Source organism: Tursiops truncatus, chromosome 1 (assembly GCF_011762595.2).
Source record: "Tursiops truncatus isolate mTurTru1 chromosome 1, mTurTru1.mat.Y, whole genome shotgun sequence".
Lineage (NCBI taxonomy): Eukaryota > Metazoa > Chordata > Mammalia > Artiodactyla > Delphinidae > Tursiops > Tursiops truncatus.
In genome coordinates, this window is record NC_047034.1 from 27,968,063 (window position 1) to 27,989,691 (window position 21,629).

Consider the following 21,629-nt stretch of genomic DNA (forward strand, 5'->3'; position numbering starts at 1 on the left):
CATTATAAAGTTAAAATTTGGAGAAAGAAAAGTAATCCTATTCAGTTGTTTATAAAGGACTCATTGTTGGTTGATAAAATTTGAATGTAAGCATTGCAATTGAGGGAAGTTTGCCGAGCCTGTTACTGAAAAGAACATATGACTTTTGATTGAAAAGGGGAAGGGGGCAAAACAAGCAGCACTTTTGTGTGTGCTTCTAATTTTCTACATGGGATTTTTTCCTTCTCTATTATGCGGTTTCTTTTTTGTGTCCAGGAAATAAACATGATGATGGTACACAAAGCGACTCAGAAAATGCTGGGGCTCACAGGCGCTGTAGCAAACGTGCAACTCTTGAGGAACACTTAAGGCGCCACCATTCAGAACAGAAAAAGCTACAGAAGGCCCAGGCTACTGAAAAGCATCAAGACCAAGCTGTTGTAAGTCACACTGCTTTTATGATTGCATTCTTTGATGAAGACAATCCCAGAAAAAGAAGGTCATATTCTTTTACTCACAGTACGGGAATCTTGTGTCAGGAAACTACTTATTCAGCACCACATACAAAACTTGAAAAAACAAAATCTCCAACAGCAGATGCCAAAGTGGTTTCTTTGTCTTTACAGACTAGCTCTGCGCACCACAGAGGGGGGCATGGTGTTCCACATGGGAAATTGTTAAAACAGAAATCAGAGGAGCCATCGGTGTCAATTCCCTTCCTACAAACTGCATTATTAAGAAGTTCAGGGAGTCTGGGGCACAGACCAAGCCAGGAGATGGATAAAATGTTAAAAAATCAAGCTACTTCTGCTGCTTCTGAAAAGGATAATGATGATGACCAAAGTGACAAGGGTACTTATACCATTGAGTTAGAGAATCCCAACAGTGAGGAAGTGGAAGCAAGAAAAATGATTGACAAGGTAAATAATTGAAATTTGGGTATGATATTAGTTTTCTCGTGGTGTATTACTATTGGAAATTACTAGAGAGTATAAAATGTTCTCATGTAGTCAGTATCTTGAAACTTTAGGATTTTGTTAGGGAACTGCAAGACTAACAATAAGACCAAAATGCTTTATGATTTTATTCTGCTTATATTCTGAATTTGCCCGAGTTTCATATGTAAAGTCCTGTACGTATAAGCTGATTGGACCTTTTAAAGTTGTATAAATTTAAGATTGACTTTTCAAATGCTATACTTTGGCCATTCTCACTTTGCATTTATTTAAAAACTAAAAATCAAAACCAGATTGCTATGACTCTGTTAATATAAACATGAACATTAACTGATAATAAACAAAGGTTTCCTGCCTACTAATTTCATTTTGGAAGCAGATGAAAATACATATGTTTTAATCAATTTTGTTCTTTTTCCTTAGTTTCTTCTCTTAATTTCTATTAAGTGCTGTCTGTGGTGATAGAAAAGTGTATAAAAACAAAATCAGTGTGTTTATGATACTCTGAGTTTAACCAAGTGTATACCTAGTCATGATGATTATTTACATTTCAGATTTGTTTTTTGATGTTATTGGTTAATGTGTATAATGATTGTTGTATGGTTTAAAAAGTAGTTTTGCTCCCAGTAATGGAAGGTTGACTTTAGAATCAGCTGTATATTTTATCCTCTGGAAGACAGAAACATAAATTTGGCTAAACATTAATCCCTTGTTCACGTTCTTGTTACTCAGCACATGAGCAGCATTAGCGTCATTAAGGAGCTTGTTAGAAGTACAAAATCTCAGGCCCATCTTAAACATACTGAATCAGGATCTGCTTAAAAGCAGGATTCATATGCACGTTAACATTTGAGATGCACTAGTTCAGATGATGAGTTTACAGGGTGGTCTTTTAGAGAGCAGACAAGGTAAATAACCCTTTGGGATACAGGAAAATTATTAGGACTTAGGTTTACTTTTTTTTATGTATATAAATTTATTTTATTTATTTTTGGCTGCATTGGGTCTTCATTTCTGCGCGCGGGCTTTCTCTAGTTGCAGCGAGCAGGGGCTACTCTTGGTTGAGGTGCGCGGGCTTCTCGTTGCGGTGGCTTCTCTTGTTGCAGAGCACGGGCTCTAGGCACACAGGCTTCAGTAGTTTTTGCACGCGGGCTCAGTAGTTATGGCTCGCGGGCTCTAGAGCACAGGCTCAGTAGTTGTGGCACATAGGCTTAGTTGCTCCACGGCATGTGGGATCTTCCCGGGCCAGGACTCGAACCCGTGTCCCCTGCATTGGCAGGCAGATTCTTAACCACTGCGCCACCAGGGAAGCCCTATGTTTACTTTTAATTTCATAGTTTTTATTTCTATTTAGGAGTGTGTTCTATAGCGTATGTATGTAATTTCTAATATCCATTTATTGAGGAGCACATGATCAAAATTTTTTACTGTTGGAGTATAGACTTCCAAACTTTTGGAGACCCATTAATTTAGGAAATAGATGTTATGAAAGTTGTTAATAAGCGAAATAAAGCAATTAAAAAACAGATAAAGTGATTTTTCTGATTATATTAAAGGAAATCTAAGAACACGGTGGTAGCAATAGAAAATGACTCTTGGTGATTTCGAATTATTTTCATCATTGAGAATCAATAATGACATTTCTGTCAGATTATTTTAAAGTTTATAATTTCTCCTCTGGTTATTGAGAACAAGTATAGTGCTATTTAAAATACTGTCAAATAGAAAATAAAAGGATAGGTTTTGAAAAAAAAAAGAATGCTAAGAAGTTTTAAAATTCAGATTAATATTAATTTTATCCTATTATAGCTTTGTTTGGTATATGGATATTTCATTCATAGTTATTGATGTTTTCTCTATTAAAAGATCTTACAATGAGGGGTTATATTGTAGTATTTAAGAACGTGAACACTTGCAGGCAGACAGATTTGAGATTAAGTGCAAACCCTACATGTACTAGATATAAGTACATTGAGTAAACTCGAGTAAACTAACCTCTTTAAGCCTGTGTTTATTTTTTTAATAAACTGGAGGAGATTTCACTAGGTTATGAAAAGAATTCAGTAAAATATATAAAAGTCTTATTACAATGCCTATCTTATAGTGAAAGGTCTATAAATGTTAGCTATGTTATTACCCTTACTAGGAGTTTCCACATATGAATCTCTACACTAGGTATTGATTAATCCTGAAAAGTTCCTCAGCATTGAAAGGGCCAAATCTGAAGCTCAAGTGGAAGGTACAGTGCAAGGGAATAGCCTGGCCAGAATAGCAGAAAGCCAAGAAGAAGTCACTGTTGCAGATGAGACTCTTTAAAAGTAAACTGCTGGATAGAGAGAGGGACCACAAAACCTGGTGTATACCTGCTGTCTATAATTATCATAAGCATCTTTTTTTCATTTTCAAAAAGAGCCCCAGTTTCAATGACAAATTATACGGTCACACTATGGATAAAGGAAACCAGGATTTTAAAGCAGCATTCATTTAAGGGAATAATGTCAGGATGTGACTAAGTAGATAATTCAGAGTCATTCTTGGTTTGTATAAACCAGAAAACAAAGCTAAGACCATAAGTCTAGGGAAAAACAAGAATCACTACATTATCTTGTGAATACCAAAGAAAAAGAGCTGAGATTCTACTAGCTGTGGTTAAAGCTAGAGATCAGATTCAGGCTAACTGAAGTCAGGCTCTGGGGAAACAAATGTCTGAAGAAAATGAGGTAACCTGTGGGCATGAAGAAAACAAAGACCAAAAATAGTCAGAATCAAGGCGTAAGAAGGACTTTGGGAGGATGGGAGTAGATTCAAGCGTCATATCAAATTGCTTGGGTAAGCTCTGTCATCCATTTTCTCCCTTTTGAAGTTAGGGTGTGTGGGATGGAAGTTGGGACCATCAGCTGTTGTCCATCTGAATTTAATTGTTGTTTGGTCCCGAAAAAATGTGGTCTCTTTCCCTTTTTATTCCCTTATTTGAGAGCTGGTTTATTTCATTAATTTATACTTTTGTCAGCCTTTATTCAACATCAACCATGTGCCAGACTTTGTGTTAGGAGAGAGAGATTGAAATTGAAAAGACAGAGTTCTTCCCCTCAATAACTAAGTATGTGGAGGGACGGAAATACACAAGTAAAAACATATGAATTAAAAATGGTATGATGAATGCTTTGATAAACAAACTGTTCAAGGAAGGGTACCCAATAGCTTACATGAGGGGATCTCAGGTTAAATATCTTTTCCTCAGAGAAGTCTTTAGCTATCCAATCTAAGGAAACCTCCCCTAGTCACTGTCAAATCAGCTTGTTTCATTTTAATCATAAGCTTTGTAACCAGTTGATAGTTTCCTATTTATTTATTTGCCTCCCCACTCCCCTATAACACACACACATGCGTGCATCTGCACACAAGAATATAAACTTCATGACTGCAGGAACCTAGTGCTTGGTATATAAAATGTCCTCAATAAATATTGAATTTAATTGCCAACTGAGCTCATTTTGAAACGTGGAATTAATCCTTTAACAGATGTGGTCAAGGAGGGTTTTCCAAAAATATGGAGCAACCTTTTCAAAAGCACAGGAGGGTAGAGGACTTGTTCAGAGGACCACAGTTACTTTTAGAGAGATGAGATTGGACTAGATCTTGAAGACCCCTACATATCATACTAAGAACTTTAGATTTTTTTAATGCTAAAGGCAGTGGTGAATCATTGAAAACTTTTAAATCTGGCAGTGATGTGCAAATCACTGTCGTAAGTGTGAAGAATGGATTGAAAATTGGAAAGACTGGAAGCAGAGAAGGCAATTAAAAAGCTGCTGAGATGTCCAGTAGTCAGTTGGATATAAAGGTCTGGATCTTAGGAAAGGTATAAAGGTCTGGGCTAAAATAACAGTTTTGGAATTACAAGAGAGTAGATGTGAATGCAAAATAATAGATGAGATAAATTGGAAAGAATGTATAGCGTGAGAAGAGGCAAAGTATGAAATTATTAACAACACCAGTATGGGTGGACAAAGGAATAAGAGTGAATAAAGGAGGATCAAACAGAGGATTAAGAGAAAACCAAAAGGAAATAGTATCTTGGAATCAAAAACTCACTTACTCAAGAAGTGAGTAAGCAGCAGTGTTACATGATACACTGATATTAAATATAAGTACTAGAATGCCTTTTCAGTTTTTCCCCAAAATACATTGTATTCCTGGGTCTAGAGAAGATAAGCAGAACATATATTTCCATCTTAACAAAAGAGATGATCAAGCTGAAATCCTATTATCTTTTTCAGTGCTGGTTGTATTGTTAGGTAGTTAAAAGGTGCTGAGATATCCACACCCCAACCCCCAAGTTATGGGATTACAACATTTTGGTTTGTACTTTTGTGTTGTGTGTTTGTCAGTAGATAAACTTATTTTATGCTTTGTCCCCAAATTTACCTTTTATAATATTAACACAAATGTCTGTTATTTATAAAGAACTCTTAAGTTTTACATCTAAGCTTACATGGAGATGCGCTATAATAAGAAAGTGCTGTTAACTGCCTGGATTAAAGGTAATTATATTCCATTGCAATGATAATCTCCCCTAAACCTCCCTCCTTTGACTTCCCTATGATACCTAGAGAACCCATCATAGTACCAGCTTCTTTCCCCACTCCTTCGTCCACAGTACTGCTGAGGGAAGAGGAGGATGTTGTCAGGGCTGCTTCATAGCCTTTCAAGCTAAATGAGAAAGATTTGTAGTGAAAACAGAAAGCTAAATATTAAATGGAAAGGGAAAAATTGGTCATTGTAGAGGGATTGAGGTTCTTTTGAAAAAGTATTTCTCTTCTCCATAAATTTCATACCATAGACCAGTTCTTCCAGATACTTCTCCTTTCCTGAGTTTTGACTCCCCAAGTACCTCTCATTAGCATATTCTCTCCCCTCATGGGGCCTTGTATCTATCAGTGCTGATTCTATAGGCAGCAGGTGGTAGGGAAAAATGCAGAACCAGGAGAACTATAACAAGACTGGAAACATGGAATGAAGAACATCTACAGCAGTGTGTCAGCCCAGAGGAAGTCCGTGCTGAGAACCTAGATTCAGGTTTAAGCAATTTGGAATGGAGATATTCCAAACTCAAGTTCACAGCAAGATTTTACATTAGGTCCAAGTCAGAGCCAGGGAACTATGATAAACCAGAGTCAGAATCTAGGTAGAGAGTGCCAGTTAGAACACAGAGGAAGGAGGCATGTTCAGAGTCCACTCAAACACCCAATCAAGATGTATGGGAACTAAAGGATAAGAGATCAAATAAGAGCTTGAGTCGTAAGAGAGGACATTGATAACAGAGGCTGCATTTGGATTTTGACTTAACATTTTTTTCTACTTCCTGTCAATCCAGAAATAATCTGAGTTAATGGGCCAAAGCAAATAGTGGTTCTTAACAGGTAAATTATGACAGCTTGATTTTTCTTCCTCTTACACTAACCTTCTTTCTTGCGGTCTCTTCACTGAACAATTTTAAAAAAAATTTTCTATCAGGAGAATTTATTTTTGGTCACTCTGATTGATGCTCCTCTCCCCTTCTTAGCACCCCCTTGTTCTTCTTCGGTATAGGAAACCCCATCCTGCTATATTAATTCCCAAAGCTGCATAAGGGAACCCTCACCTTTTTTTCAGTCAAAAGCTTAACATTTAATAGGTTTACCCCTGTTTCCCTTTCTCTATTATTGTATGAGATCTTATTTGTTTTCCTGCTTTTAAGGGGCTTTCCACTTACTGTGCCCTAGTCTAATGAGCTCTTCCCTGTGTGGTTTTTTTGTTTTGTTTTGTTTTTGCATGCCTACCTCCTCATAATTTACTTTCAGAGGCTTTCTTTAACCACCCTATCTAAAATAGCCCTAGCATTCCCCTCTTACTACCATGTTTGATTTTCTTTATAGAACTTACCTCTAGCTAGTTTATTTTCTTTCTGTCCTTTCTATAATGATCTTATTTGCCTTGACCATTTCTGTATGTCTTGTGCCTTGAACAATGCCTGGTATGTAGTAGACACTCAATATCTGTTGAATGAATGAATGAGAAAGAAATATTTTTGACATGCTTTTTTCATTTTTATCAATATTTGTATGTAGTTAGCTAAATTATTTCATTGAATTTATAGATTGGTTAAATCCAATCAGGCCTCCACAAACAGGTTTTCCTGTATTTTACGTGCTGAAACTAGTTTGTATCTTGATTTCAAAGTAACTTGTTAAAATGTATAATTTAAAACCTTGTATGTTTTATAAGCTTCTCTTTGTACTAAGAAACATGATTTCTTGTACTAAGAAACATGGTTGTGTCAGAAGAAATGTATAAGTTTCAGGGGAATTGCCTTGATTAGTAGAAAACTAGAGATACCTTTGCATTTCTAGTGGTACCTACCTAACGACTTAGTGCTTAAGAATCTTTGGCAAGGAAAGGAAGGGTAAGATCGTCATTGACGAGCAGTCAGATTTTAGGGATGAAAGAAAAGAATTCATGACAGTGAAATAAGCCATAAAGAGAAGAGAAATCAGACATTTTAACTATAGAAGCATTAGAGTAGACCTGAGTGTGATTTGAGTATACAAAAGGAGGAGCTAATAGAAAAAGAATGGTAAACAGTGATGGAAAGGGAAGAGATTGTGGCTGTAAGACTCCTAAGGAATGGGAAGAATCAAGGATGTAGGATAGATTTGGGGAGAGGACAAAGATTTACCCAGACAGGTGAAAAGGAAGAAGGTAAGGCCAGATAGTGCCCTTTTAAAAAAACTGAGGTAAAATTCACATGACATTTACCACGTTAGCCATTTAAAGTGTGCAGTCTGTTGATATTTAGTACATTCACGGTGTTATGCAACCATCAGCACTGTCTAATTCCTGGACATTTTCATCACCCTAAAAAGAAATCCCATACCTATTAAGCAGTCACTTCAGATTCCTCTGTCCCCCAGCTCCTGGCAGCCACTAATCTACTTTCTGCATCAGTGGATTAGCTTATTCTGGCCATGTCATATAAATGGAATCTCATAGTATGTGGCCTTTTATGACTTGCTACTTTTCACTTAGCATATCTTTTCAAGGTTCATCCATGCTATAGCATGCATCAACACTTCATTCCTTTTTATGACTGAATAATATACCATTGTGTGGATATACCACACTTTATTTATCCATTCATCCATTAACAGACATTTGGGTTGTTTCTACCTTTTGGCTGTTGTGAATAATGCTCCATGAGCATGCATGTACATGTGTTTCTTTGTATGCCATGATAAATTATAAAATATCTCTCCTACCCCCATTCTGAACTCCTTTTTTTCTAACAATTTTGTCTGAATTTTCAATTTAGAAGTTGATTACAAATATGTTATAAAAATAACAATGTTAAACATTCAGAACCATTTATTCCACTGAATTTGTGGGACTTTGCATTTTAAAAATGAAATTTGATTTTCATGCAAAGTTACAAGTTTAAAAAAATTCTCTATTAAATCTTTCTGATTTTGTTCCCTGATGTTAGCGGCTAGCATTCTGCATAGTTCTTGAACTATTTATGTGTGAAGTGATTTCCATAAACCATGGGAACCTCTACTATTGATTTGAACTGGTAGAGACCCTGCTCTCCTTACCCAGGAGGTCATTGCTCATTGAAGAAAGAGACGTTCTCATCATCTGAGGGTGAAACTTCAGTGCATTTTTACTTAGACCCTTTGATATGATCAGTATACTAATGCAGTACCATTCTTCAGTTGTTATTTTAAAATAGGCCTACAAAAGCTTGATGTTTAACCTTTTATATTTCTCATTTCTGTGGGAAGATGAATTCTGAATTTCAACTGATTTGGAAATTTTTTTAACTAATAAAGGACTATTGCTATTGAATTGCCATTTTACTCTACATTTGTATTATCGTATTTCTATGCCTAAGTCTTCTCCCTTCCCCCACCCCTTTTGTCTCCACTTTCTGTGACAAGAAGCAAGCCACCTATGTCTGAGGTTGCCAAATGTAATTTGACCTCTCTTTACAAGTATTCAGTAGGTGGAATATTTACCCCCATGAAAGTTAATCCTGTGTTCTTCGGTTTGATAATACCATTATTCCCCCTTCCCCAACCTCCAATTTCAGAATTAGAAACGGTGGACATTTTTAGTATAGTCTGAACTTTTAAACAAAAATGCCGTTAATGGTAATATGCTAGTGAAAAACCAAGGGCAAACTTTTCATAGGCTTGGTTTGTGTTGTATATACTAGCCCTTTATCATCTGAAGAATGTTTCGTTTCTTTACATTTAAAACTAAAATCTAAAAATATTGTCTGGTTCTTGTAGAAATATTGTTTTAACTGCAAAATACCCCTGCAAGGTTCAAGTGACATTCTCTTTTTTTTTTCTAAGCTCCTGTTTTGGACTAAACTCCTCGAGAGCAAGGACTGAGTTATATCTATATTATATATATATATATTAAATTCCCTATGGTGGTGAGCCCAGTAGCCTACAAATAACAAGTACCATGTCTCAGTAAAAGGTTGTTAAAATTGTTTAGTCAATGAGATATAGATGTGAAATCCCAAAGTGAGATGCCAGATTATCACATACACATATTCAAAAGAAAAGATTGAGAACATGTTCCATAATTCTGTCTTCTTACCCTAAACCTAGAGGCTGTGGGGAGGGTCACAGGTCACTCCCCCATATAGAGATGCATCCACCTGGATCATGGGAACTATAGGAGAGAGCACATGAAAGCCACTCCCAACCCCTAAGATAAATAAGTTATCTTTAAACTGCCAATCCCAGAGAGCTCAGAGAATATAAGTTCAAAAAGAAATTTTCTGTTCCCATACCACTCCTCCTTCCTCCCCATGCCCTTCAGAAGAATTAAAAACTAACTGACAAACTTGGGGAGGAGGGTACTACTTACAGTGGAAGCATAAAAGTTGGACAGATACCTGATCTCTCTCCCTTCCTCAGTTTAGACTTCTAGCCTAAAAAAGTTCCTTTTTGAGTGAGGGACACCTGATTTTGTACTCTATCAGGTTTGGGGGTTTAATTGAGCCCTGGTCAGAGTGGGGAAGAGAAGAGATTCATGAGCCTGGGTTAGTATACTGTATTTGAAATACCCTTGAGCCATCTAGGAGGAGAAAGTACAGATAGGTGAGCAGCTGTCTACAGTTGGTGATTTAAGTGATGCCTTGGATATGGGTGGAATCACCTAGGGACAAAATCTAGAATGAAAAGATGAGAAAATCTAGCAAACTTGGTGTCTGCTTTGAGGAGCTCTTAAGTTCTGTTTAAGCATTATATTGCATGTCAGATTATATGTACTTTTTTAGATATGGAAAGTATGTATTATAGCTTCAAAGTGCATAGACAGTATAGCTGTTTCTGTCTTTGTTTTCACACGAAAGTTGTGGATTTTTTGTACCTAGACACAAAAATGACAGTTTGGATTTCAAGCTGAGCTAGTTATAACTATTACTAATTTTTCAAAACACTATCAAAAATACAGGTATGAACTTTGAAGGCTTCTTTGCTCATACAGCAGTACTTCAGGCCCTATCACTTGCTTGGAAAATAAATTGCTACTTCTCTGACAGATATATATGCACAGCTATCTCTAATGTTTTAAGAGGAATCTGTAGAAAGTCACTGAGTACTCTTTCTGTACAACTTCAGTCCCCTTCCCTAAAAACATTAGTTCTCTGTGTGTGGGTCTTTTGTTATTATTTCAAAATAGTGTCAGAAGCGATTTGGAGAGATTTAATATATTTGAAACTGCTGGTGCTTAGATATTTGAGGAAATCAAGTTTTAGAAGTCCATTATTAGAATTAAATATCATCAAATCAGAAATTAACTGAAGGGTAATTTGTAAATTAACATGCCAGAGAGATACAACATGCAAGTAATCACGTATGGTTATTTTTGTCTTTTACTCCCAAACTTGAACTGTAATTTTTTTTCTAGTAATTATACAAATAAGGAAATAAACTTCAGTAAATGTGAAGTTCAGTGACTTGAGTTAGAAATAATTTTAAAATTTTATTTTAAGGTAGTCAAATAACTTAGTAGTTCTAATTTCTTTCTTTATAAGTGGGGTTGAAGGCAGAGCACATGGAAAGGTATACTTTGCAGGTTTTATTGCTGTTCTTGTTAAACTTACTAATTCTGCTGTTTAGCAAAATGAAGCAGGTTTGTTTTTTTCCTTCTGTACACTGTGCTTCCATATATTATTAAAATTTATATTTGATTTAAAGTTAATAATACACAATTTGCTCTTAAAGCAAAGATAATTTAAAATATTGAGTGGTTCAACAGAATATTAATTCGTAATTCCTGAAAACTATACAGTTATATTTGAATTAAATATTAAGTAATGCCATCTAGTGGTAACATTTCCAAGTTTAGTGAATTTGAAAATTTGGTATCTGCTTTACTAAATGTGGACTTCAGAATTTATCAGCTAGGTATATCATTAAAAAGTTTATGGAAAATAGTTTAACCTAAGGGTTTTTCCCTTTTTGGTGGAAAATGAAGGCTCTTTGGTTATGTTCTAAAGATCCTTTCTACAAAGTGCTAATTGAAACACATTATTATTCTTTATTGTGATAATTAGATAATATTTACTTATTACCTGTAAATAATAAGCACTGGGAACAAAGTAGGCTTAATAGTAAAACAGAATGTTAACGTTTATTTAGTTATAACCTTTTCCCAGTCTATTCAGGGGCTATTATGTGCCAATAAATGAGTAAGACTCAGGTAACTGCCCTTAAAGGCACATGATTGATTGTTGGTCTCTGTGTTTAGAACATTTCAGAAGTGTTGACCATAGACAGCCTTCTTATTGAAAATGCTGATCTGTGTGAACAGACTCAGGAATCTGCATTTCAGACAAAGGCCTTTAAGTTTAAAAAATTATGTTATATTCTATACAAAGTTTGAGAATTATGGTATATTCTATACAAAGATCATATGTTAAAATCTGTTACTTATGACCTTAGAAAACTATATGTATAAATTTAACTCATATATGTAATGTTAAGCATCTGTTAGGGAAGGAACAGATAAAATCAGCCATACCTTTAAGCTTCCAACATGCTCCTCAAAAATAACAGCAAAGAGGGCCTCCCTGGTGGCGCAGTGGTTGAGAGTCCGCCTGCCGATGCAGGGGACACAGGTCCTGCCCCAGTCCAGGAAGATCCCACATGCCGTGGAGCGGGGGGGGGCCCGTGAGCCATGACCGTTGAGCCTGCGCATCCAGAGCCTGTGCTCCGCAACGGGAGAGGCCACATCAGTGAGAGGCCTGCGTACCGCAAAAAATAAATAAATAAATAAATAACGGCAAAGAGACAAGCTGAAAACAAGCTGAAGTGGTGTGGTACTCTTTCCTAACTCTTGGCATTATTGTAATGCTTAACATTATTAACATCTTTTAACAAAGCAAATGTAATATCCTGAATATCTCTTACTTATTATCAAATAGTACATTTTGCTAAATGTTTAAGAAGGACATTTATATAAGCTGTCACTGCCCTGTTTTCGTCTCCAGCTATTACTCCTATTGGATGTTACCCTATCATTAAACAAGTTTCCCTCATTATTGAAGTTACCTATGAAATTAACTTGAAATATTATTTGCCTCTGAAGTTACTGATAATACTCACATATTAATCTGCTGCTCAGACTTTTCATTTATAAAGTAATTTTCTCCTCCTAGGTATTTGGAGTAGATGACAATCAAGATTATAATAGGCCTGTTATCAAAGAAAAACATAAAGATCTGGTAAAAGATTGGGCTCTCAATTCTGCTGCAGTAGTAATGGAAGAAAGAAAACCACTGAGTACACCTGGATTTCACAGCTCAGAGGTATACACATCTTTCTCATATTTTTTACACGCACAAAATGTAAATTTTTATCATTTGTAATTACAGCTGACCCTTGAACAACACGGGTTTGAACTGCGCAGCTCCACTCACACACAGATTTTTTTTCACTAGGTACATACTATGGTAGTACATGATCCATGGTTGGTTGAATCCACGGATTGGGGACCATGGACACAGAGGGCCAACTGCAAAGTTATACATGGATTTTTGACTACATAGAGGGCTGGAGCCCTTATTCCCCCAACCCCCCACACCTTTGTTCAAGGGTCAACTGTATATTATTATAAACAATTGATATATCCTCTTGTAAAATACTTTAAATTAATATGCTTTTGTCAGTGAGTGAAAATGTTAAATTTCAGTAAGCAATTAATGAGCTATATGCTCACTAATTGACATTATGAGATAAGACAAAAAAATATACACTGCATATACTTTCTAGGAGGTCATGTATTTGGAATGGAAAGATCTGTCATGCCAGGAAACATGTGTATGGTAGTGCCTGATATATATAACTTATAAACCTAAATAAGTGCCCTTGTAGTGCAGCCCAGGATGTAACTAGAATAATGTGAAATTAATTAAGGGTGGCTTGGTTAAGACAGTTTTGGAGTCAGTATAGTATAGTAGAGCTTCTACGACCTGAGTGCAAATCCCAGAACTGCCACATTTAACAGAATACCTTTGAGTCAGTCATTTCCCCTCTCTCATCTTCAGTTTTCTCATCTATACAAAGGGCATTTTTGATAACACCTATTTACAGGGAAGGATATGAAGCCTAGAAAGTACCCAGCATCGTAATTGTCTGAGATTTATGCAGTCAACAAATGTTTATTCCCTTAACAGAAATATTAGAATTTCATTTTACACTGATACGTCGGAAAGAAGTGTTAAAAAATGTATATAACTGAGAATTATTAATTAATTATAATTTATTCAACTAACAAGATCTAACATTCAGTGGACGCTTTCTGTGTACCATTTTACAAATAATGAAACTGAAGTATGTAGAAATTAATTTGGTCAGTGTCTTAAAACTAGTACCTTGTGGAGCCAGAATTTGAACCTCAAGGAGACTTGATTTCTTAACTCATTCTCTTATTCATATATTGCCTTTCAGGAAATGAGTTAATTTAAAATATACAAGTAGTAAATAAATGTTGAATATAAATAAAATAAAACCTTAAGATATAAATAAAATATAAATGAGGTATTGTATTTGTGTGAAATGTAAGTATTCTTTATAGACAACTAAATACACATACATATTTGCTTATTAATGTAAAAGTTTTTCCGTTATGGCCTGCTATTTCCTGAAAACTGTCAAAACAGTTACTGTATTTTAGTATTCTTTTTTCCTCCTTCATCTTAGAGAATTTTTATTTTGATTTCTGTTTTACGAGATGCGTAATTACTGAAAGCGAGTGATACTTACTTGAAGCAATGTTTTAGTATTCTGATTAATCTAGAAAGGGTGCTGGTGATTGTGAACTTGTAGGACTTCCTCTTCTCCTCTCTGTCCCCTCAGCCCATGCCAAGTAAATTTATATATAGCCTGAGTATGTACCTGCCTTTGAAGGAGTCGCCTAAACAAGCCATTAGAACAATCTGCACGAATGAGTCTACATAAATGTGTGTCTTTGAAACCCACCCTGTTGTGGGTATTCCTAGCATGATTTGTACTGGTACTTCCTTCAGTCTCAGAACTGTGAGCAGCCCCCATGAAACCTTGGAGGAAATTCAAAGATTCAGCAGATTTTGGTACCCTTAGGCTTCACTGTATGTATGTCACTATGTGTACAACTTACTATTTTAATCTATTATTCTTGAAATCGTATAGTACATAGTCTGTATGAAATATTTATCAGTTTCTAGCCTGTCATTTGACACTTTTAATCTTGTTTTGAATAATTCAGAATAAAATTTGGTCAGAGCTTTCCATTCCTTAGTTGTCATTACAGGTTCAATACTAAGCATTGGCTTAAACTTTCAGTGAGGAAACATTTTTTCTATACTCCTAGATCTTCCATGTTAAATACCTAGATTGACCTAGTCTTAAGAATTACCAGTATACATCCGTAAGTCTGTGGAAGCATATCATGAATTAAATTCGATTTCACAGTTGACTAAGTACTTGCCTTAAGGACAGATGTAGCCAGGGGCAGGTCTAGGTTCAGACTGGTTATACAAAAATCCTTAAAGGTTGAGTCATTTCTGTCTTCTTCTGGAAGTACTAAAATGTTGTAGAAAGAAGCCTAAAGCTTTGCGTTTGTTTTTGAAATCCCTGAAGACATGACCTGGGAGATTTAATACTCCTTGAGACTCTGGAACCAATCTGATTCATGGAAACATTTAGAGGGCTGGAGAACAACTTAGAAATAGGTCTTTAAACTCTCTGTTCTGTAGAATGGAGTAGAACTAACTTCACTGTGGTAGCCACAAAGCTATTGTAGTACACCTGTGTTTATTTAGTAGCAGTAAATTTTTAAGCTCTAAGAGTTTATTTTAGTACCATTGTTAGTACTTAATAAGTACAGAATATTATACTACATTCACAGTAATAATGTTGTAGTTAAAAGAGGTGCCTAGAAAATCTTCAATTTATATATGAGGAAATTTAGTACATGATAATATATCAATGTGAGGTTTAAATATTGCTTTGCATGATAGGTTAAATGGAATTTAATGACTAAATGGAATTCTCTGAACACGAGAATCGGATTTGACCAGACTAGGTCATTGCATTCTCTTATTTCTCTCCTTTAGGAAGGCACATCTTCATCTGGAAACAAGCGTTGGGTTTCACAGTGGGCTAGTTTGGCTGCCAATCATACAAGGCATGATCAAGAAGAAAGGATAATGGAGTTGTCTGTACCTGTTTCTTTGGAGAATGGTATTTTCTTTCCTTCTTTCTTTTTTTTTTGTGAATCATACATCAATTTTTAAAATACTATAAGCCAAATCTATATAGTAAGACATAAATTAAACCTAAATAAACATATTCACATAGTCTCATGCTCATACTGTATATAGATTTTATTTTCAATAAAAATGCAGATATCATTAAAATATAACCCTAACTGAAGATAAAGAGATAATTTGTAGATGAAGCATATATGTACATACTCACACAAATTTGTATATATACAACATATATATAAATGAAAATTTAAAAATAAGACTAACACAGTTCCAAACTATCCCATTCATTAACACAACAAATATTTAAATGCCACTTTATGCCATAGGTTCAATGAAAAAGAATTTACTTAACATGTATTTAATTTACTTAATACATCATTTGCAAACCTATGTAATATGATTTTTATTACCTTTTTATTATATTTCTGTGAACTGAAATATAAAGTTTCTTTAAAAAAACACAAAATTATATGCCTCTTATGATTTTGTTATTAGATTCAGTTAATTACGTTCTGAATTAAAAATAAAACTCTCAAGGAGAATTTGTATGTGGCTCTTCCCTGTATTCTTAGTTGTATTATTGGAAATGGAAATAGAAATTTGTTTTATCTTTGACTTGTGGCACCCAGAAATCTGTTCAGGAATTTTGTAAACATTAGTCAGTAAGTATTTGAGCAAGGTACACATCAGTGTACTAGAAAAGCTATATAATTTATCATAGAATCTAGAAGTAATTTTTAATATTACCAAAAATCTTTGGAAAGACAGAGTAATTTGCAGCTTGGTTCACATAAACTGATTACTGTTTGGGAAACAAAACAGATAGAGAGGCTAGGCAAATTTACAAAAGAATCATTATAAAATTATTATTAGCTGTGGAAAGCAAAATTTTATACTTGTTATAAAAATTAATAGTACTTGGCCTTCATTATTTCATTCCTGTTTCATGTTCTAAATGGACTTACTTAGATAAGCTGATAAATCTACTTGTAATCTAAAATGTTCTCGTCAAATATTCATTGAGTGTGTGTTAGGAGCCAGGACAGTGTGAGAAATCCTAGAAAAATACAAAATGATAAAATAGCTATTACAGTTTAGTGCTTCAAGTAGCACTAAGGAGATAAGACATAACCAAATAACATGATTAATTGCTGAATTAAAGTTACATCAGTTTTCCTACATTAAAACCATAGTATTGCTATGAAATTTAAATGCTAAAATTTTAGAATTATAAAGGGAAGAAAAGACCCATAGAAGCTATATCTAGTATCTTTTTCCCACTTATCCCCGAAAGATTTAAATGCTTTATATGTTAATTTATATTTCCCTAAAAAGATCCCTTTTCTCAGAAATACATTCCATTTATAAGCAGTCAGGAAAGTCCTCCTTAAGTAGTATTCTCAAAGTCTCTCACATGGAAACATCAAAGTTATATATTTTCTCATTGGCTTCTCAGTTTGAGGCTTTAATATACCAGAAGATCATAATTTTAAAATACCTCAGTTTGTAAAATTATGGCAGGTCCTGTCACCTTTTTCCATTCTTACAATTTTTAAAAATCTTTTAATGAGCTTTGAATTTTTTTTTAGAAAAACTTGTTAAAATTCTACATTTTCTATTTTACTTAGGAAATCCAAACTTGTCATTATTTCAGTAGATAATAATGCTTATTAAAAACCAGGTATGTTATTATTCTTTACTATGTAATTCAAAGTATAACAAATAAACAGTGTTTATTAGTCATTATTTTTGCAATTCTATGTACCCTACGTAGAGTCCATTTTTTGTCAATGAAATTTCACAGATGGGACAAGTCACAAAAGCAAGAATGAACACAGTAAACTTCTCTGCCATAAGACACATTAAGAGAAAAAAGAGAGCAACAGATGTAGGTTTAAGATCAGATGACCCTGATTTTCATCTCATACAATTTGCTTTCTTGACTCTCCTATTAGTAATCTACCTATTTGTGCATTTTGGCATTGTGTTTTCTTTTTAAACTACACTGTCACAATGTTGGCTTATTTATTCAAAGTTTTACTTTATACTTAAGCCATTTCTTAACTTCAGAATCTAAGGTAATATGATACTCATTTGCCCCAATAAGTTCCTTATTTGTTGTTTTATTTTATAGATACAGATATCAGTGAATCTGGCCTTTCAGTGAGAAGTACTGGCTCAGCAACTTCCTTGGCTAGTCAGGGAGAGAGAAAGAGACGAACCCTTCCCCAGCTTCCAAACGAAGAAAAGTCTCTTGAGAGCTCCAGAACAAAGGTTATAGCACAGAGGTCAGAGATAGGAGAAAAGCAAGACACGGAACTTCAGGAGAAAGAAGCACCTACACAGGTATACCAGAAAGATAAACAGGATGCTGAGAGAGCCCTGAGTAAAATGAACAGGGCAGTAAATGGTGAGACTCTTAAAAGTGGTGGAGATAATAAAACCCTGCTTCACTTAGGCAGCTCTTATTCTGGGAAGGAGAAAAGTGAAAATGATAAGGAAGCTTCTTTTGTAAAGCAAACATTAGCTAAAATCCAGCAACAAGAACAAAAGGAACAGGCACAGTGGACACCTACTAAATTATCTTCTTCAAAAAATATTTCAGGTCAGATAGATAGATGTAGGGAGGAACCTTTCAAACAGGAGTCACAACCTCAAGAAAAAATTCCAGGACTTTCTACAAGCAAAGGAGAAAGAGTGATACAAAATGAGGGTAAGCGAAGAAAAGCTGAGGAAATTCTGAAAAGTCAGACTTCAAAGGGAGGAGACAAGAAGGAATCCTCCAAGTCATTAGTGCGGCAAGGAAGCTTCACTATAGAAAAACCTAGCCCCAACATACCCATAGAACTTATTCCCCATATAAATAAACAGGCTTCATCTACATCCTCTTTAGCATTAACAACTGCCAGCAGAATACGAGAAAGAAGTGATTCTATGGATACTGATTCTAGTTTGGACACAACCCTTATTCTAAAAGACACAGAAGCAGTAATGGCTTTTCTAGAAGCTAAACTGCGTGAAGATAATAAAACTGATGAAGGCCCAGATACTCCCAGTTATAACAGAGACAACTCCATTTCACCAGAATCTGATGTGGACACAGCTAGTACAATCAGTTTGGTTACTGGAGAGACTGAAAGAAAGTCAACCCAAAAGCGAAAGAGTTTCACTAGTCTCTATAAAGATAGGTGTTCCACAGGTTCTCCTTCCAAAGATGTTACAAAGTCATCATCTTCAGGTGCTAGGGAGAAAATTGAAAAGAAAACAAAAAGTCGTTCCACAGATGTAGGTTCTAGGGCAGAGGGTCGTAAATTTGTGCAGTCCAGTGGAAGAATAAGGCAGCCTTCAGTAGATTTAACAGATGATGACCAAACCTCTAGTGTACCTCATTCAGCCATCTCTGATGTTATGTCATCTGATCAGGAAACTTACTCTTGTAAATCTCATGGAAGGACTCCACTTACCTCAACGGATGAGCATGCACGTTCCAAACTGGAAGGAAGTAAAGTAACTAAATCCAAGACTTCTCCTGGAGCACCTGGTTCATCCAGTAAATCAACCACTCTCCCAAGGCCACGACCCACCAGGACTTCCCTCTTGCGCAGAGCCCGACTTGGTGAAGCTTCAGACAGTGAACTCGCCGATGCTGACAAAGCATCTGTGGCTTCTGAAGTGTCCACAACAAGTTCGACGTCGAAACCTCCCACAGGAAGGCGTAACATTTCTAGGATTGATTTGTTAGCTCAGCCTCGTAGAACAAGGCTTGGCTCATTATCAGCTCGCAGTGACTCTGAAGCAACAATCTCTAGAAGCAGTGCCTCTTCACGGACCGCAGAAGCCATCATTAGAAGTGGAGCCAGATTAGTACCTTCAGATAAATTTTCTCCTAGAATTAGAGCTAACAGTATCTCTCGACTATCTGACTCCAAGGTCAAAAGTATGACCTCAACACATGGCTCTCCTTCAGGTAAATTGGATCCAGACTTTTTATAATATTAGCATATTTCTTTTATGTTTTGGGACTCCTTTTTAAAAAAATTAAATATTAGTGTTGATTCCCAAAATTTTCAGCAGAAAGGTCATGCTGTAGAGGGTTTTATTCCTATGAAAATTACTTTATTTAGCTTAGTAAATGGAAAATTCAGAAGTTATACACACTTCCAATTAATGGCCTGGTACAAAATAGTGATTTCAAAATTAGAAGTATATTGAACCGATTTGGGAATTTTAATTGCCTAGTTGGTGAGGTATCTGGATTTGTGCGTCAAAGTTACATTAGGAATTATTATCTAGTTTATACAATAGAAATTAATAAAAATTAATATTGTATTTCTAAAAACATGTTTAACTTTTAAACATCTTCACATAATTCTAAGAGTCTGAAGAAAAGCAGTATACCCTTTATTTACTCCTTTCAGAGCTAAATGAAATAATCAGTTTTATCCTTTTTTCCTATTTATTTTGAAACATCTTGTATTTTTTTAAGTTAAATCTGTTTATGGTCGAGGCAGATGAAAACTGATCCTTAATTTGTTGCAGTGAAAGAAGATGGATTTGAGAGACAGTCACTAAGCACGTGGGCGAAACTGGGCTATAGAAATGTAACTGGTTATGAGCATTATCTCATAAGGTGCCGTTATATCATTTAACTAGTGACAGTAATTAGCTGTCATTGATTGTAATAATTACAAAAGCTACTTTCTCCCCACCAGAATTAACTGCTTCTGGCATATTTGTCTGTTTATATACTTCATATTCAAAGCCATAGCCAGTGAGAATACATATGTGATCAAAGAGTACTAAGACAGATATTGGTGTGTGTCCTGTAAACATGGTCTCATTACTTTATAATCAGCTTCATATGTGGGTGTGGCTGAAAAGGACAGTTGAGGGGAAACCAGCTGTTAAAAGACTTGAAGATTCATTTCCATCAGTCATCTAAGTGAGCCCTAAGTCTTGAGTGAAGAGTAAAGGGAAAGTTGGTGTGCAATCTTTTTTTTTTTTAAATTTTGACTTCTATCACGATATAGCCTACAAGACCCAAAACTAGTGGTACTTTGCAAGTGTTATTTTTTTCATTTTTTGTTCCTCCTCTCTCCTCCTCACTGCTGCTTTTCTCCACTCCATTCACATTCCATCTCTCTCCTGGTCAGTGGGTGAGGTGGTGATGATCATCATGGGTGTAAGCTGAAGATAGATAACATACAGTCTTGATTCCAAAAGAATAGATGACATTTCCCTTATTACTGTTGTCCTCCTTGTCTCTACACTTCAGGCTTTGGTTGGTGGTTCATGGGTTTGTTGCCAAGTATTTTAAAAGTGCTCTCACTTGATTTATGTTTCCCCAGTGTTGTTATCTGTTGTTCCATGTGGCTCTGCTTCTTCAGTTCACAGTTCCTTTGTGCTGCATTCTATGGTGTGTACTCCTAGCAGATTTCTTCTGCCACATTGCTTGTTCTTCACCTCATGTCTATTTAAGTTCATAAAAATGTTTAAGTATTCTCCTGTCTTAACATAAGCTGTGACATAAGTTGTATGTTACCAAGTAGCATGAAACTCTTGGTAACTCTTCCATTCGGTACTAGTTATCTAGCTCTTAACACATGAATGATCTGATTTTATTCCTCATTGTTTACCAGAGGGGCTTATTTGAGATGCCAACCAAATATGATTACTTCAGCAAGTCTAAGAAACAGCTATAAGATGCCATATATATATATATATATATATATATATATATATATATCTTTAAAGATATATTTTGTTTTCTGCTTCTTTGAATGCAGAACTTGATAAACATCTTTCTGTGTCCAAAAAGTACCTGAATTGCTTAATGAAATTTCCTAGGGCAAACTGAGGTGTGTGATCTTGGCCTTCTCCAT

The 21,629-nt window shown here is 35.4% G+C and overlaps 1 protein-coding gene across 14 annotated transcripts in view; it reads left to right on the forward strand.

Moving 5' to 3' along the window:
* The window catches only part of CEP170 (centrosomal protein 170), a 148,281-nt gene that overhangs the window by 97,195 nt on the left and 29,457 nt on the right, over positions 1-21,629 (forward strand). For 11 of the 14 annotated variants that reach the window (XM_033851783.2, XM_033851798.2, XM_033851801.2 and 8 more), the window contains 5 exons: positions 256-419; positions 606-899; positions 12,655-12,804; positions 15,592-15,718; positions 17,882-19,714. In XM_033851783.2, the coding sequence (XP_033707674.1) occupies positions 256-419; positions 606-899; positions 12,655-12,804; positions 15,592-15,718; positions 17,882-19,714 (2,568 nt within the window). The remainder of the gene's footprint in view (positions 1-255; positions 420-605; positions 900-12,654; positions 12,805-15,591; positions 15,719-17,881; positions 19,715-21,629) is intronic. The other 3 variants (XM_019920401.3, XM_033851833.2, XM_019920400.3) reach the window with 1 other exon arrangement.